We start from the raw sequence: 18665 nt of genomic DNA, 5'->3' as shown, positions 1-18665 counted from the left end.
TGTCTCTAAGGCGCAGCTGGGTTTCCAGTGCTGAACCTACCGGAAAAAACCCATATTCAGCTTGTTGTGGGTGTCTGTGCTGCCACCCTGCTGACGAGCTTTGATGTGGAAGCCTGTAATCTGCCTCATGCTCATCCACACGTCACTCATGTTGCTCCACTGGAGTTTATTCTTCATTCCCCAGCTTCTGTCTGTAGGAGTCCTTGTTTTCCCTCGGGCTCGTACCTGTTATGCACATGTTTCTCAGGTGATGAAGGTTAATGCGATCCTCAGTGACTGTCACAAAAGCCTCAGGGTGTTGAGACTGCAGCTTGTTTTACACCGCATGCCGCTGCCTCGTCAGCTGACAGGGAAACTCAGACACAGAGTGGAAAATAATATGGTCGCATTTCGCTAAAAAATGGTCCAGAGCAGCAGGGAAGCGGGACAGGAACAGACTGCAACGAAAAAAAGTAAAGTCAGCAGAAAAGATAATTGGGACTTGCCTGACCTCCCTCCAGGACTTGTGCTCCACGAGAACCAGGAACTGTGCAGAGAAACTCACTAAGGGTCCCTCACAACCTTTTCCAACTCCTTTCCTCTCGAAGGCGATACTGAAGCTCGTCTACCAAAAAAACAACCACACACAGGAACAAGAAGTGAGGAAAAATTCAAGGATAAAAAAAATCAAAAGATAGTGAAAAAGTCCAGAAAGGGTTGTATTAACATTAACAATAACATAATGAAACTTTTAGAAACCCAAGAAAACCTTGGTGGTGCTGCAACAACAAGCTTCCACTGGAGATCCTGGCTACATCCACACATCAGTTAGTAATTCAGTTCCACAATACTGTTCGTTCACCGTCACATATTATATTCCATGAAAAGAAGAGCAGAGCAACACTCAACTACTGTTACACATAATTGAAAAGCGATAATATAAATGCACAACAAGCCAGGACGTCTCATAAACACAGACAGACAGTAATAATTATACAAACGTCTTAATACGATGTTTAAAAGGAATAGAATCTCGATCCAGTCGAGTGTTTTAGCTCATCCGCCAGAAATACTGTCCATCCATAGTGAAAACACGTATCACATGACCAATCACACATGCTGGTCATGCGTGTGCCAGTGTAAACAGGAAGTAGATTGTCTGTTCCGCAGTTTGTTGCTTGGTGGCAGAAGACGAATGAGGAACAATGATGGTGGATTTCTTTCCTTGGAGAGACGACGAGGTGGAACTGATACTAAACGGACGTGTTAGCGACATCTTTGCATTCAGCGCTAGTTCAGTCGTGATTAAGAAGCGATAAGCGAGCGAATGACGGCGTCATAGTTTCCAAATGTCTCAGTTTCTGCTCGTCCAAGTGTTTTTCAAACCAGATCTGGGGTTTTCTCCGTTTTCTCCGTTTTCCGTCTCAGGTGCTGGAAGTAGTGTGGACAGCAGGCGTAACCATAGCAACCGTGTTTCGTATTGGTTGTAGGAGTTTGACAGGAGTAAGATATTGTCTCTGTGTGTGTGTTTGTGTGTGTGTTTGTGTGTGTGTTTGTCTTCTCAGGCCTTCAACTGTGGTAATTGCCGTCATCCTCTATCGCTGACTCCCACTTAACAGTATTAAACGTGTTCCACTCGGCCTCCTCATCCTCACTTCAAAGCCCGATAGTAAGAAGTTCACACCCCCCCCAATTACAGTCAATCCCATGTTTGTGTGTTGTAGAAACACCCTGATCGTGTGATAGGGACAACAATCTCTGAAATGAAGCGAACACACACACACAAACAAGTTCTCTTGTCGTGCTGATAACACACACCACAACCATTACACACACATTCAGCAAACTCACACATCTGAGTTCATAAAGTTTTTCACAACCTCATTCAGTCCTGCACACTCTCTGTTCCGGCTGCTTCCCATCTCTCTCTGCTCTGGGATAATGGACTGAAGATGTAAACTTAAGACTGTAAATGAAGATGTACGATGTGTCTCCACTTCCTCCCACTGTCCAGAGAGGACGACAAAATGTCCTGGACTCGAACTCTGCCATCTTGGGACATTGACGTCATTTGGAGAACTTCCTCAAATGAAAGATTCAACGTGTATCTTGACTTATCAGTCTGGTCCATGTCCCAGTGACTAACATAGAGGAGGCAGTGTTTATGAAATTGACTGCAGACAGCCACCGTCATCATGTCGTCCATCTTTATTTCCAGTCTGTGGTTTGAACCCCTGGAGGAGATTGGGTCCAGATGTTGTAGGTGTGGCCCGGCCTCGTTCTTGCCCTCAGCTCTCCACCATGTCTCCACTGTGTCCACAGGTTCAGGATGATAAGGGATTTAAAGTTTAATAACATTAGCTGACGTGAGTTAACCTGAAGTTACCGGTCACAACAGACCAATAAGGCTGAAATGACAGATCTCCTTTTTATTGCTCATGAATAAAACATTTCATCTTGAACAGGATGTCGAGATATCAATGAGCTGCAGGTTTTTTATATGTGGGGGTTAAAAGTGGTTCAATAGGATAAATCAGCAGATATGAGATGTTATCGAACACTTATAACAAGAAAATGAGTCTTTATTACACTTTAATAGTTAAACTATGAATTTTATTGTAAGCAACTATAAATAAATTTGTATTAAGAAAACTATTTTTGTTTTACATAAAATAAAAAAATATAAACATACATACACATTATTCTCATTTACACAATTCTCTGCATTTTTTATTCTGCGAAATAATAGTTTTCACATTAGTGTATAACACAGACCGACATGTTTAAAAAGACTCATATCGAGTGTATTTTGCAGTTTTAATAATTGGCTTGAGAAAATAAGCCACTTTTGTTTTTAAAAAAAAAGAAACCATTTCCTATAAAAGTACCATAAACACAGTGGTTGTCTGGTATTTTGTATTGACAGAAAATCTTTTGTGATCTGAATCCTTGGACTGGCTTCATGAATTAAGCGTGAGGCTCTTCCTCGTCATTTCCTCCTCTGCTCTGCACGGCGAGGGGAGACTCTTCCCACGCCCACGTCAGAAAGTCCCTGTGGTCTCTCTGCGTTATCACAGTTTGCATAACGAAAAAGGAAAACGTCGTCATCGACAGTCTGCACACGCAACAGTGTCCCTCGCTGCTCGACCTACTTCCTCTCCTCCCGCCATACGATTCGTAAGTGAGAAGAACGGCTCAAATTAAACTTCTGCGTGGCACCGGCAGCGGCAGCATCGCTCCTCCGACTCCAGCTTTGACTGGCATTTTTAATTTGTTACCAGGACCTGAGAAACGCCCGCGTGACACGGGACAAGTTTTACCATCTCTGTCCTGAGGAAACAGATGTCAGCTGCTTAATGGAGTGGAGTCCTGTTGCTTCCATTTCCATGATAATGAAGCCCTCCGGAGGTCCGAGTTCTACGGTCCCGTCATCCACAGGACACCTCGACTCAGAACGTGCCCCGAAAACCCACAGTGAAGTCTGCATACATGCATGATCGGTGCTTTCCTGTGTGGTTGAATCCTTTCCACTGGTACAGAACGTTCAGCAGTTATGTTCTGTCTGAAAACTCCAATGATGCATTTATGTTTTCACGATCTTTAATTCAGAGTTACTGTGTGGAAGTCAAACTACTTATAATTGATTCTTCCGTGGTGCTGTCCATTTATAACCAGAGACACTGGAACATCCACCGTGTTTGGTTCGAACCTTCTGACATTTCAGTTTAGTCTGAACCAAAATATCTGGTGTGGAAGGTGTTCGACCAAAATAACTAAATAAAACAAAAGTCAGTCATGAAACACATTTTGTCTAAAGCTATAGAGACATTTTAAAAGTTTCAAATCATCTTCTTAGAGGCTGCACGGGCTCTGAGATTCACAGCTTTATTTAAAAGTGATGTTTTTAGCAGTGAATAACTCCTGCTTCACCTTCTGTTTGTTTCCTGAACATTGATCCCCCCCCCGGTAATTGAACTTTAAAAGCTGAATTAACTGTCTGGACAAAGTGAAAGCAGCAGCAGCAGCAGCTCATTTGTTCTACAGCCTCGTGGTCGTGTCTGAAATGACCTTTAACTCCCGACCTGTGTCTGTGCAGAGGACCCAGCGGTGACTGGAGGAAATTGCTGCACAGCTGCTGTGGTTATTGGATTTACTGTCCTCTCCAATCTAAGTAAAACTAAAATATTCGCAGAGGTGTCGCTGGTCTCTTTTAATCACTTCCTCCCGCTCTTCTTTTACGCTCGTTTCAATTTGACTTTCTCTCCCTTTTCTCATGCAAAGCAGCCGTCCGCTGTATTATTGATGACCTGAGCCCTCGTCTGGTTTAAAGCTCACAGGGTCATAACGCTGCGTTATCACTGATGCTGCCGCTTAAAGAGATTGCATTTCCTGGGACTGTAATTGCTTCAGTTTGTGCGTTTTGTACTTTATTTATTTTCGGCGCTCCGCTGCTGCAGCTGCTGCCGTAAACCTCTCTCCCAATTGAATGTAAATGAAGACGAAGATGATTCAGTCCTTGTTTTGCTCCTCTCTGCCCACTCATTGCTTTCCACTGCCTCTGGGAATTCAGTCTGTTTCCGTGCCTGTTTAGGTATGTGAGCGTGATCTTGTTTTGTGCGACCACGTTCTCTGGGCAGATAGGAGTGTGGTGACTGCACATACACACACACACACACAGACACACTCAGACACACACACACAGTTATGAGTACACAGAATAAGACGAAGGGGATCAGTCCCTTGGATTGGGGCCGTGAATAAAGACATATTGATCATTGCTGTTATTCCCTCTCAGTCAGTCTCAGGTGTCAATCGTGATGTTTGTTAATTCACTTTTTAGTTTGGTCCATGTCCAATGTTCTAGAGAGAGGAGGCGGGGTTTATGACCTGTACTGCAGCCCGCCACCAGGGGGCGATCACGATACTCTGGCTTTACTACCTGGGAAGTTGTCAAGTCGTCGATCTTTAGGCGGCATTTTTCTGTCTGAGTCCGATGGAGTTCGTTGTTTACCTCGATTACAGATTCAAATACTAGTTTTTCCAGATGTTTGCCTGTTGGCACTTTACGGGACATTCACTGGATTCGAATCCCACATTCACACACAAAGCAAATGTGGTTAGTCTCTTGCATTCAGGACACACACACACACACACACACACACACACACACACACACACACACACACACACACACAGCTGCATTAAAAGAAAAAAGGCTTCACCGTTTTCATTTCGCACCAAATTTGTCACTAAGAAAACACCTTGAATTTTAAAAAGGGTTCAAGTCAGTTTAATTTGATTTTTTTCACAGATTGAATTTTTATAACCTGGCAGCAAAAGTTTCTCTATTTCCCGGCGCAGGATTTATTTGCACTTAAATGTTGACTTCATTCCTCCAGCTTCACCTCCTCTAACTAGATATATAACACTACAGTCATATGGGGCTGGAGGTTTCCTCTGCAGCAGTGAAACAACACACTGCAGTGCTGTGTCCTGGGTGCTTTGTTGTCAGACCCCATGCTGCACTCATGCTGTTTTGTGTGCGTGTGCATGTGTGTGTGCTGCCTCAGACCTGACTGAGGTTGTTAAGGAACACTCAGCCGAGTGTTTTCATTTTCATAAACAATCATTACGACGGCGGCGGTGGCAGCAGCTACACACACTCGCTCACATTCACCCAGAACCCTGTGGAATAGATGCTCAACTTAATTTAAAATCGGACTTGACATATTTAGTATGTTAATCCCTGAAGGTTATTCATATTGAATGAGAGAATGCGTTACCACTGCACTGTATCGTTAGATTGCAGATGTGGTGCATTTAATTAGTGGTGCAAGTGTTAAGTTAAACCACAGCTGTTTAATGTCTGATAAAGTTTAAGGCTGCAAAAAAAATACTAAAGCTACGTCCACACGGATTTGGTTCATGACTGAAACAATCTCCGTCCAGACGAGCGTCTTGGTCTGTTTCAGAAATAATCTACATACATTCTGTTATGCATTAAATATGTACGATGTAAACAAACTAAACAAACAAACTGCAGTAACTTGCATAGTCACATAGAAAACAGCAAGTGCACTCACGATGCATCTAGTCATCTGCAAATCAATTCCCCTCAATAAGCAACACATATTTGAATTGTTGGCAAAACAGAGAGTTGGTATTTGATGAGGAATTGGAATCGACAGCCTGAGTGGACGGATCGATATCAGAAAACCTCCCTCAACATTAAATATGACGCGTTTTCCAAAGTGATTCTTCATCCTGCAGCTTTAGACTCCAGACACATCACCAACGTGCACATGTGACCAGAAACAAACTTCCAGAACAACAAGACGCCTCATGGATCCTTTCTATGCCTTGATGTGTTTTCAGGTGAGAGGAGGTGACAGCTGATCGTTTATTGACGGGATGAGTATTGATGTGGGGATTGATTTTATGAGCTCGTTTAGAGGCGACTGTGGCTCAGGAGGAAAAAGCAGGTCGGCCACTAATCGGGAGGTTTGATCCCCGGCTCCTCCGGTGTCCTTGGTGCAAGATATTTGACCAAACTGTCAGAGTGAGTGTGTGTGGATGGGATCTCAGTGCTTCGAGAGGTCGATCAGACAAAACTGGTGCTGAAAGAAAACAGTCTGATGTTCTGTAAAGTTGCCTCTGCTGGTTACACAGATGTTGAGCTGAGACGACAGCTTCTTTGATAATGAGCCGTCCCGTCGTCACAATCTGTAATCAACACAAAACCTGAGTTTTTCTTTCACACATGAAGAACTCGTCCGTGTCAGATCTGTCGGAGCTGTTCTGTAAAACTGTCTCTGACAACCTGCCCCTGTTAGTTAAAGAAATAAGAACGAGGGTTTGTTACTGTAAAGCAGAACCGTGTTTCTCCTGCTAAAGCCTGGAATTTTTGAATGTGCCTTTGTTTCAAGATCAACTTCAAGTGAAAAAGACATTGAACCGAGGACAAAAGTGTCAGAAGCAGAGTCAGAGCTCAGTTATGTGACTGGCTGATTGTCTGAAAGGTGTTTAACATTTTGAGAGACATTAACAGAGTGAAAAACTGTCTGAAAAGTAAAAGTAAAAATGAGAGATGAGATTATCCTCATTCAAAATGAAGGAATATCATCCTTAAGGTGCCAGAAATAACTTTTTGTACATGTGAGCATCAGAGATCCGTCTGTTTCAACTCTCTGTTTTTATTATTTCCATCATATGGTCTTTCTTCACAGCACATTGTGACAAGTCGCTGGAAAGAAGAAGTGTATAAAGTATATAATGAGTGATGTTCTGAACTCCCTTCAGCTGCTGCTGGGCCTGTGTGTTGTCTCACTGTCTCACTGTCTCACTGTCGTGTTTTACTGGGACACTTGAGCTGATGTTATCAGTGACGCCTGCTTCCCTCTGTGGAACGTGTCAAAGTGTGAAAACGTCCTGTGAGCTGCAGACGGACCTGGTTTGAATCGGAGAAAGAGCTTGAATCACGTGTAACGGTTCTCGCTCACCACCACAGACCGAATGAACCACTGGATAAACACAGACGAGGTCTCGGTCCAGTCGTTTGTTCTGTTATCATCAATTTAATCTAAATTAGACCGAGCATCTGAACGTGAGAACCCAGGAAGCTCAGCAGTTCAAACCACAGACTGGAAACAGAGAAGGACGACTTAGCGGCTGTTAAAATCATCTTGATCGCTCCCTGGTGGCGTCGTAGGTCATAAACTCTGCCTCCTCCATGTTAGCACGTGGGACGTGGGCCAAACTGAAAAGTCAATATTCCTCAAACATGGTTTTCGGTCATTGTAGGTGTAGCTCTTATCAAGCTGATGCATGTGTTCATCATTCTAAAAAGTTTGGTTTTACCGTGGCTCCAGTCCACAATCACGACTGCTTCTCTGAGAAATCTGAGCTACATTTCTGTTTTAGAAGTTATTAGAAGATATAATAAACTTGCAGAGATGTACAATCCTGTATTCTGCCACTGCAACAACCTTTAAAGGCTGTTGTTTCTCCACTTTAATGCCGATTGATTCTCGCCCTGTTACTCAGATCCAGACATTCTTAAGAGACTCATTAAATCAGTCTAATTAAAGATCAGACTTTGAATCCACCTGCTCTCATAGTTTAACACCTGATGGGTCGTAGTTGTAACTGTTATATCCATAGACTGTACGTAAAAAGATGGACGACGTGACAGCTATGCCCCAAAAGTGAAGCTAAAGCCCTGGTGGCTGGCTGCGGTATAGGTTAACTCCTCCATGTTAGTGGATGGGACATGACCCGAACTAAAACCATGGGTAGATTTTTCTCAAAGATCATTTTAGATAGTTCTCATCACACTGATGCATGTTCACGTTTTCACGTTTCTAATAAGTTCATCTTTAATTATTTGATTCTCTAAAAATGGGGTGAATGATTGACAGCTGAGACGGACTCGTGATTGGTTGCATGTATCCGCTGCTCCTCCCCCCCCCCCCCAAACGCAACTGTGCAACATGGCAGCGTTTGTTTTGGCTCAATTCCTGAACAGTAGAAAGAGGCGGAGACGTGTGGTCGTCCGTCTTTAGTGGTTACACCACTGTTAATATTATGTTTTTATCTCCGCTGTCCAGAGTTCCAGATGATGGACGTCACTAATTCTGCAGCGCTCGTGAAACATAACTCACAGACAGAGTTCAAAAAGCTGTTTCAGGCCTTTCTGCTTCATTTCGTCATTTAGCCGCACGGTCGTGTTAAATTGATTACACGGGACTAAGTGTCTCGGCCAGAATCAAACTAAGATTAAAAGCACTTTATTTTAACGGCGGGATGTTTTAATGGATCGGCTCGGGGGATCCGCCCGCGCGGCGTCCCACGTGTGTTTCCCGTTACTTATACTGATACCGGAGCGTTTATCGATTTCCAATAGCAGGATGTTTAATGTTGAGAGATGCCATTAATCCAGATGTGTTTGGCTTTCATTCCTGGACATGATGCTGCTGCTAAAAACAGGCCCACACACACACACACACACACACACACACACACACACACACACACCTACAGCTTTATCTGGCACAGGTGCGTTGCCGTATCGATTCCCAGTAAGTGTGCGATGGTCGATGCCGTGTGTGTGTGTGCGGTGCTTCGCCTCTTAGCTTTTGATTTATAGCAGCCGGGGTTTCACAGGCGGCGATTCATCACAGGGAAAAAAATGGCCGAGGACTTTCTACGACGAACCTCACTTCATTACTCAAACGTCACGTCGCACCCTCCTGTGGGGGGTGTTGTTAACGAGACGGGCTTATTAACGAGGTTAGAGTGTGTGTGTGATTGTGTGTGGAGCTCACTTATGTTTATTTTTTTTCTGGCGGAGGTTAAATGTGAAAACCTGGGAGCATTTTCCTTTTTGTCGAACTCTGAATGCAGCGCTGAACCTGAACCCGCTTCGATGACTCGTCCTCATTTCTTTTCTGTTCTTCATCTTCTCATTCGTGCAACAATCTCAATCTCTTTCTTCTCCTCCCTCCTTCTCACACTCGCTCTCATTCAACTCTCGTTTACCTCGGGTGTCAATCTCTCTCTCTCTTTCTTTCACTCTCGAAGCATTTTTCTGTCTCTGCATCAAGGACTAAATTATTCCATCTTTTTCTGTCGTCCTTTGTCATTGACAATAAATGTAATCAAGGCACCAGTTGATCTCCCTGATTGACGACTTCTTTTAGGAACAACAACAAAAAGTGTGAGAATCTTAAATAGTAAATGGTCTGTTCTATTCTAACAACCATTCACAGTGTTTTATATGATGAGTCACTCTCACCCATTCACACACATGCATACAGTGTTTTTCTACATCTCCTTACATCCCATTCACACACTGCACAGTCATCAGCTGCAGTTTGATGTTCAGACCGAGATATTCAGCTGCTGAATGAATTGGATTTGACCGTGATACACACTCTTGTGTTAAGATACTTCAACCAACAACCAATCTGCTGCCACCGATGCAGGTGCAGCGACCATGGCTCGAAACCAAAGTCTGAACTGAACCACGAACTCTGGGAATCGTTTCACCGATAACAAGAACTAGAGTCTGCCTGAAAACATATGTTTTATTATTAAATTACGTGTAAAATATTGGATTTGATCAAGTAATTTGTCTGTTAAACATATTTTTGCTTAGATTTATCTTTGCAATCCTTTCAGCACGATGACAGTCAAACGCTGTCCTGCAAAAATGTAACCAGGCTTCAAAAGAAACAGTTTTAAACTTATATTTTAGCATAATTTTATATATTTAAAAACATTTTGTATAACTAACGTGATGTCTATAAGCGACATGTTTCCTTTTCCTCCCACTATCTCCTTTCTCCTCGTTTGCAAAGAGACACACGAGCAGATTTTCATTTAATTTCTTATCTCATTTATAGATTTGTCCTCCACAGATACGATGTTATCCCGAAGAATTAAAATTGATTAATTTTAGCATAGCAACAGAGATTCGTGCCTCATGTTTTACTCTGTAATTGCTCTAAATTAATAATCAATCTTTTGACTTTTATTTTTCAAACTGTCGTGGTCTTTATCCTCGGGGAGGAACTCATCTGCCTAATCTCAGTAGATCAAACAGTAGGATTCCTGCTTTGAGGATTTTGAAAGATGACAAATATTTAATTACAAGCTGTGATGAAATGAGGACAAAACAACAAAGAAAACACGTTGCAACTTTATTATCTCCACCAAGGAAGTTATTGTGTCGTTGTTGGTTTGTGACCAGGATTATGAAAAAAACTCCTGATCAGATTTCTTGCGAAATTTGGTGGAAAGATGGGAAATGGATCTAAAAAGAACCGATTACATTTTAAAGTGAATTCATTGTTTCTTTATCACTTTCTTTAACTTTTTGAGACTTGGGGTTTTTTTCCCACTGATTTCCCCCGGGGAAGATTTCAGGGGTCTTGTTAAACAAAATCTGGCATATTTACATAAGTGATATCTTTGAGTTTGAGCAATGTGGTGGATCTAGATTAGATGTAAGGGTTCTGTTGGTCCTTGGTGGAGGTATTTGTTCTCCTGAGTTAAATTCCAGTTGTTTCTGTTGTCAAAGATCCTCCTTCAGTTTGCAGGACGCTGGGGATTTAAACTTGAAACAGAAAAGGCTTCCCTCCTAAAACCCAAGATGAGACGTTTTTCTGCCGGCAGCGTTTGCGGTCTGATTTATTTTGTGTTTAACCGTCTTTGACTTCTCTCCCATGGAGCCGGCCGCTCTTACTTCCAGTCTGATCTGTCTGATCGGCCGACACTCCCTCACCTGCAGCTGCTTCAGTCGGAGACACCTGATGGAGACGTATCTGAGTTTCTGCTCTGGGGGTTCGTCAGCCGAGACAGTCGCTCACGCTCACGCTCACTCGCTCTGGGCTGAGCTTCACCGTCTCGAGGTGTATTGTGTTTTAACATTGCCCACAGTTTTCGAGTGAGATTCATTTCCCTGTTTATCAGAACACAGGACGTGTTCCCCTGCTTCAAGACAATCTGTCGGGGCTTTGATTTGTATCTGGGAAGTTGGAGGGAGGCAATTACGGGGGTTTCTGCAAAGATCAGTGGGTTGGGAGTGGTCGGTTCTCTTCCAGTTGATGACATGGGTTGATAACCCTGCTCCCCCTCTCTGTGTGTGTGTGTTGACACGGACAGAAATGTTCCTGCTGCCCTCATTAAGCTGAGGCGACTCACCCGCCTGATCTTTCACTGCCGCTCTCGTCGCTCCTGCGTAATGTTTTTCTTCTCTCTGAGCCTTTTCCAGCAGCTGCTCGGTCAAACTGGTTTGACTCAGCAGCATCTGTAATATGTTCTGTTGTTAAAAGGACGTTTAAAGCTACAGGAAAAACTTCAATGTGTGGTCAGTGGTCGACCTTCACTGTGAAGCTGGAGAGAATAGTACAGAAAAAAGCAGCAGTCGGACGTCACACAAGTTGAAAACAAACCAAATAATCAAAGTTGTTTGTTTGTCACAACTTACATATTTCCTGGTTCAAATTTAAGGCACAAACTCACCGAAATTATCACCACTTGTCGTTTACCAATAATTCATGGGTCTTTATTAAACACATAAGGTGCATTTAGGGGTTGAAAACTTTCCTGTACGACAAATGACATTTTCAAACACATGTAGTGACAGATTTTGTAATTGGAAACCAGGCAAACTTCTGCTGATGCGTCGTGAGACAGTGTAACATCACTTGAGCATCTCTGGGAAATTAATCAAGATTCAGTAAATCTATTATAATCCTGAGTAATAACCAGTCAGACCTGGATGAGGCAGAAACTGTTCTGTGTGTGTGTGTGTGTGTGTGTGTGTGTGTGTGTGTGTGTGTGTGTGTGTGTGTGTGTGTGTGTGTGTGTGTGTGTGTGTGTGAGTCAGATAACTGTGCACTGACGGAGACACCCTCCATAACACAAGACCTCAGCTCGTCTGGCTCCCCGGAGAAAAAGGCCAAAACAAATACCACAGAAATGTCAGTGTGTGTACTAGAAAAACACACACACACACACACACACACACACACACACACAAAACTAACTACGGAAATGCAAATACACATTTGGACAAACACAACTGGCTCATTAGCTTAATCTTCACCTAATTTCAGGCTCTGGCCTTGTTGTGCCTCGTCTCACTGTGATAAATTACTCTAAATCTCCATCAGAGCCCATTTATATGACACTAATTGCTCAATTAGGAATCCGCTCCGCCTGAGGTTCCTCTTGCTTCCTTCAGCCACTTGATATTTCCAGTTCGCAGCGTTAACCCATTAAGACGCCCTCCGAAAGAGCATCCTCGAATTTAAACCGACATCACGAGGGTTTTCTGGAAAAGTTTCACTGAAACGTTTGTTTCTCAGCCTCTGAAGCAGAGAGGAAAATTACATGTGTACCATTTTAGAGCTTAATTGTACTTGTACAACCTCAAAATGCAAAAAAAATCTTTTATTCCAAACTGTTGTAACTCCTCTAAAATATGCATGGAAGGATTTTGTGGTTGTTTAGAGGAATTAGAGAACGTGATTAAGACAAAGAGAAGAGTTTTTTAAACACAGAGGAGGTAAACACTGGGACACACACACACATCTGGCCTCGTGTACGGAAACAACAAAACAAAGATAGATTTAAATCCAGCAGCGTGATTCCCTCTGTGCTCTCGATTCCTCCGGGGGAAAGAAACGTGTCTGGGTGCAACTCGTCCTTCAAGCTCCAGGAACATCTGGAGAAGTTCACTGATCCACGAGCTTCAAGAGGTCCGGAGCTTTATTCAGGGCTGCTGCTGTGAAATCATCTCTGGCCACACGCTGCTGGTTTTTGCGATTCTAGTGATGACATCTAAGATCTGGAATTTCCTCTTTAGGCACCAAATGTAAACACGAGTCAGGTTTTAATGGGGAAAACATCTGATTCTTGCCGAAATGAACCAGCTCAGGATAAACCCGGAGCTGCAGCTCGGCTCCGAGCGTCTCCTTTGTCTCCGAACACGACAGATTCCAGCTTCTTGTTCTCCGTCTTTCAGTCACCATATTGTTATCTGCGATGCTTAAACTCTCGGGCGGCGTTCGTTTGTCACCACAAATTAGATCCAGCGTAGAGCTTAACCCACACAATGCCCCCCCCCCCCACATCCTGCAGGTTATGGGGTATTATCTCACTTGCTCTCGCTTTTTGCTCCTCGAACCTCTTTCTTCCTATTTACCCGCTCGGCAGGATATTGTGCATCTTTTCACTGTTGGTTGAACTTAATCTCTCCGCACCAGGAGATAAATCTATTTTTATCTCAAACTTTGCTCCCCCGGCGTCCTCTTTGACACGGGAAAGAATTTGATATGATGGTATTGCGTCCTCTGTCTCCTGCTCACACTGGAATATATCTGTGCTCTCGTTTGAAGTATTATTTTGATGTGGCGTTGTTTACCTGGCATCACGGTGTGTGTCACTCGTCCCAAATTCCCACATAAATAACAGGGAAATCAATGAGGAAGTTCGCGCTTGCCAGTTTATTTACATAGTTCATTTCTCCCCTTAGTTTAATCACAACTTTCCAAACCGTTATTTATTTTTTTGAAACCCCAGAGAATCGGGCTCGGTGCCTGTTTTGCATCTTATGATAAATTGAAAAAAACAACTGCCAGCCTCTTAATCTGTTTCCTCTCTTAACGTCTGACCTATTTCATTCTCTATCTCAGGATATTCTACGTCTCCCACGACTCCCAGGATCTGAAGATCTTCAGCTACATCGCCCGAGACGGACAGAGCAACGTCTTCCGCTGCAACGTCTTCAAGTCCAAGAAGAAGGTAAGACGGACAGCGGGCGCCTTTTGGAAGCGCTCACCTTTTGGCCCCCGGAGTGCGGCGCCTGATGCCGAGCTCGAGTGCTGTCGCTCCTCTTGAGTTATCGAGTTAGAAATCTGACCTGACTCTGACTCCAGGAGGATTCAGGCACAAACTCCAGAAACTCTCAGAAAACTCTTAATGGATTTCCCCTGAAGCATCGAGTTATAAATTAGCCTCAGGAACACTCTGGTGGTCGAGGGTTTTTAAAGTTTTACTCCCGGTAAAATACTCTGTTTGAAACATCTCTGGCAATGTCAGTCAAGATATATGAATGCCAACAGACCTTTGTACTTTTCAGGAGGGTTCGGGTGCCCTTGAGCAAGGCACTCAGTGAAAGGCAGCTTGAGTGCAGCTGCTCAGTGGCCGTGAGGTAAAAGGTAAAGATACAATTTTCCTTTAGTTTGTGTTTTTAAGGGGGGTGCTGCTGCTGCAGAGCCGGAGTCACCACCGAGTCAGTTTGTTAGAAAAATGAGCTGCATGGTCTCTTTAGCTGCCAATTTGTACGACTTGATGCAGAGGTCCAGGGTTGAGCTGGGTGAACAACACACTGCCTCATTATCTCCGGCAAACAGACCCACACTGACACATGAGCACACACACACTGAGAGAGACACACACACACACACACACACACACACACACACACACATTCTTGAGTTAAAGTGAAACATAACAAAAACCTCTGGGGCAACCATGGCCCTGAAGCCATTAAGCTGAAAACTGTGTCTGTGTGTGTGTGTGTGTGTGTGTGTGTGTGTGTGTGTGTGTGTGTGTGTGTGTGTGTGTGTGTGTGTGTGTGTGTGTGTGTGTGTGTGTGTGTGTGTGTGTGTGTGTGTGTGTGTGTGTGTGTGTGTCCGTGTGTGTGTGTTTTTAATGGTCATGCAGAGGCTGTGGACGAACTGAAGCCAGACCGTCGTCTTAGGAAGGTTTTATCACACTTATGTGTGCTCCAGTGTTTTAATTGGATATGTGAGGATATGAAAACATGCTGAGACGTCATGATTGACAGCCGAGGCTGACTCACGATGGGTCATGTGTGTTTCACATCACACTGATACTGTCACTGATTCCAACATGTAATTCATTGGAATATATGTGAACAGACAAGTTTGAACACTTGATGTTCGTCTGTGCAGCTCTTCCACCGCCTCACGTGGGGGGGGAAGCTAAGTTGATGCACTTCTAGACTTTTGAATTTGAACAGGTCATAACAATTAGAATATGAACCCCCCCAATGTTTGAATGAATGTTAAAACAATTCAAACATGATCATGATGGTCAGTGCAGCCTTAAATAAAACAATACAAAGCTATAGAATAATGCTGATGAAACATTATTGTTTTTAGAGTTTAATTCTTTGTTTTAACACCTTGGGACCATGTAGGAAAGGTTTTTATCAAATCATCTGTCAACACATGAATCAGTGTTAGAGGTCAAGGATGTGTCATAACTTTTATTGTTATGTCACATCGACGTTTTCCAGCTGAGCTCAGCAGTGATTAACTAGTGAGAGATCATGAGGAGTGAGATGTCATCACGCTGCAAACGCCGCCTGTCTGACGAGGCAGTAAACGTTAATCTTATCTTATAGATTCTACAGCTTCCACTCGTCTCAACGCCGTGTTACTCTCTAAACGCCAAAGTGAAAACGTCAGATCGCTGAGGAAAGAGAGGAGATAAAGAGGAGAGAGTAGAAAAAGAGACTCAACGAAGGAGGTGGGAAGTTGCAGGAGATTGAGAAAAGACGAAAAGAGAGAACGGCACGACGCCACAATGGAGGAAGGACGAGGATAAACACATCAGACCTGCAGTAAATGTGTCATCGGAGGCTGAGTGTGGTTTAACAGAAGTGTGTTTTGACTCGTGGAGGGTTGGGAGGGCGAGATTTAGATCAGGCAGATTTTATTTCCCTCTTAACCACCAGCAGTGAAAGAACGACTGCGCTTTAAATCACAGAGACTTTAGTGGCCTGTGTGTGTCTGTGTGTGTGTGTGTGTGTGTGTGTGTGTGTGTCTGTGTGTGTGTGTGTGTGTGTGTGTGTGTGTGTGTCTCTCTCCCATTCTGTCTCGTGCTCTCTCGCTCGTCACCTCCTTGTCCTCAAGCAGACAGTTGAATGGAAGCTAATGAATGACTTGAACTCGACCTGCACGATAAGAGCAGAGTTTTTGTCATGAGGCTACACAACGCCGCCTCAGCTGAGAGGTCACAGTGTGTGTGTGTGAGTGTGTGTGTGTGTCTGTGTGTGTGATAGTGTTCAAACCCCTAAAGCGAGTGTAATTTGTGTGTTTTTGTGTCAGAAATATCGGTCAGGGCGAAGGGTCAAGGCCGAGTTTCTTAACCTACAAGTCAAGACCATAAATTGCATGTTGGTTCTTTGGTCCGCCCCATTGTCGTGAACACGATATCTCAAGAGCGCCTCAAAGGGAATTTCTTCAAATTTGGTTCAAACATTCACTTGGACTCAAAGATGAACTGGTTGGGTTGTGGCGGTTGAAGGTCAAAGGTCATATTCTGTATAGTTGTCAAAGTGATTTGAGTTTAGTTTTTGTTCCGTTGCCTCGAGCCTCTGAAACAGTGACGACCACAGATTCACGTGCGGCAGCTGCTACAGATGAACATTGGACCCAGCTTGTGTTTCTGCTTCATCTACCGGTCGGCTGTAATAACGGTGTCTTACTTTTTTTTTCCACGAAACATTGTTTAAAAAAAATAACATAAACATTGTTTTTATGATGCACTTCTGCTTTTGCACACAACCTAGAAATGGAGCTAATGGTTCAGAAGAGTCACCGAGGCGTCGGCAATCGATTTCCTCTCACTCCACTTACTTCATACCCTCACACAAAGACACACAAACACACACAAACACACACAAACACACACCCAAACAAAAAAAGCCTCTCCATTGATTGGTGCTTATTTTTTGCCCTGACAACATTCGCCCACGCTGTTCTCACACACTCAGTGTTGCTCCTCCTGAATGTCTTACTAATGTATTTGAGGCTGGAAGTTGCACCGCTCGGTATTTGACAGTTAATAAGACGGAGCAAATACAAATACGCAGAGTGATGGATGTGTGAATTATGGAGGGATGAGGTGAATATGCAAACACCAGGAAGTACGAGAGAAGAGGAATGAGTGAGCTCATCATCGGGGGAGACGGGGCCCGGGCAAAGGCTTTAATCACGATTAAATCCCCTGCCATCCCCTCTTTGTTTACCCTGATTCTTCATAGATTGCATTACACTCCCTTCTGTCCCTTCTATTTGCTCGTGTCAAGACTTTTCCGAGGCGACGGCGAAAGCACCGCCGCACCTCTGCGGGTAATCGGCGTCGCACTTACCCCGTTTCCGCTGAGAGACACGGGGCCATAGAGGGTGTAGAGAAAGAGAGATGCACTCACTGAGTTGAACTGACACAGAAGAACAGTGATGGAGGGAGGGAGGGAGGGAGAGAGGCAGACACAGATGACACATGTCCAACGTACGAATTAGTTCGTCTCTTTACAGCAGAGCTTTTCATTTGAGTGACAGATCTCTCAGAAGTCGTGTCAGCTGCCGGAGTTAAGATCTATTGGAGAATCGGCTCCGTGCAAACAAAATATGTCTCGTTGCAGAACATCGTGACAAGTGAGAATCTATTTATTAAAGGTGTAAATAACACTTAAACTCTGACAGGGCACTTTTATAAGGATGCATAACTTTTTTCAAGAAGGACTTTTTCTGATCAGTCAACTCAATTAAATAAGTTTAGCCAAATAAAACAATAAACATAACTATAAACATGTAGTAAAGGTCGATAGCACATCAATAATGTGTTTGTACTTAGATAAAGGTAGTTTTATGTTTGATTATAAAGTTTTTAATTATAAGTATTATAAATGTGGTTTGAAATTATCATTCATTATCTATACACTTTACAATATCATTATGTATATTTATATAATAATAAAAATGTACTTGATTGATTAATATAACATAATTAATCAAACACTACATAACAACAGTATAATATAGTATATTTACTAATTCAATGTCCATATACTGAATAAGATGTAGTTGTCTAATAGTATATATCTGAGATTTCTCACAGCTGAGATTTGGTTAAGTAAATCAAACTCCCTGGTTATTGTGAAAAGGAAGATTGTGGTTAATTGCTCGTTAAATACTTTTGTCCAACAACAGTTCGTCGAGGTTCCTAAACTTTTCAGCCTCTGACTTTCAGAACAACCGTTCCCGAGACTTGTGGCCACTGTTTTCTCTGCAGGCGGTTGAAGCATAAAAAGAATATCGATTCAAGGTCGATCGCAGAATAAACAAAAACCAAACAAACAGCTG

General features: G+C 43.2%; 1 protein-coding gene across 2 annotated transcripts in view; it reads left to right on the top strand.

Annotated features, from left to right (window-relative positions):
- nos1apa (nitric oxide synthase 1 (neuronal) adaptor protein a) overlaps positions 1-18665 on the top strand; it is a 114448-nt gene that overhangs the window by 65115 nt on the left and 30668 nt on the right. For both annotated transcript variants that reach the window (XM_035176468.2, XM_047342897.1), the window contains exon 5: positions 14181-14289. In XM_035176468.2, the coding sequence (XP_035032359.1) occupies positions 14181-14289 (109 nt within the window). The remainder of the gene's footprint in view (positions 1-14180; positions 14290-18665) is intronic.

Source organism: Hippoglossus stenolepis, chromosome 14, assembly GCF_022539355.2.
Source record: "Hippoglossus stenolepis isolate QCI-W04-F060 chromosome 14, HSTE1.2, whole genome shotgun sequence".
Lineage (NCBI taxonomy): Eukaryota > Metazoa > Chordata > Actinopteri > Pleuronectiformes > Pleuronectidae > Hippoglossus > Hippoglossus stenolepis.
This window is presented reverse-complemented; position numbering and strand designations above follow the sequence as displayed.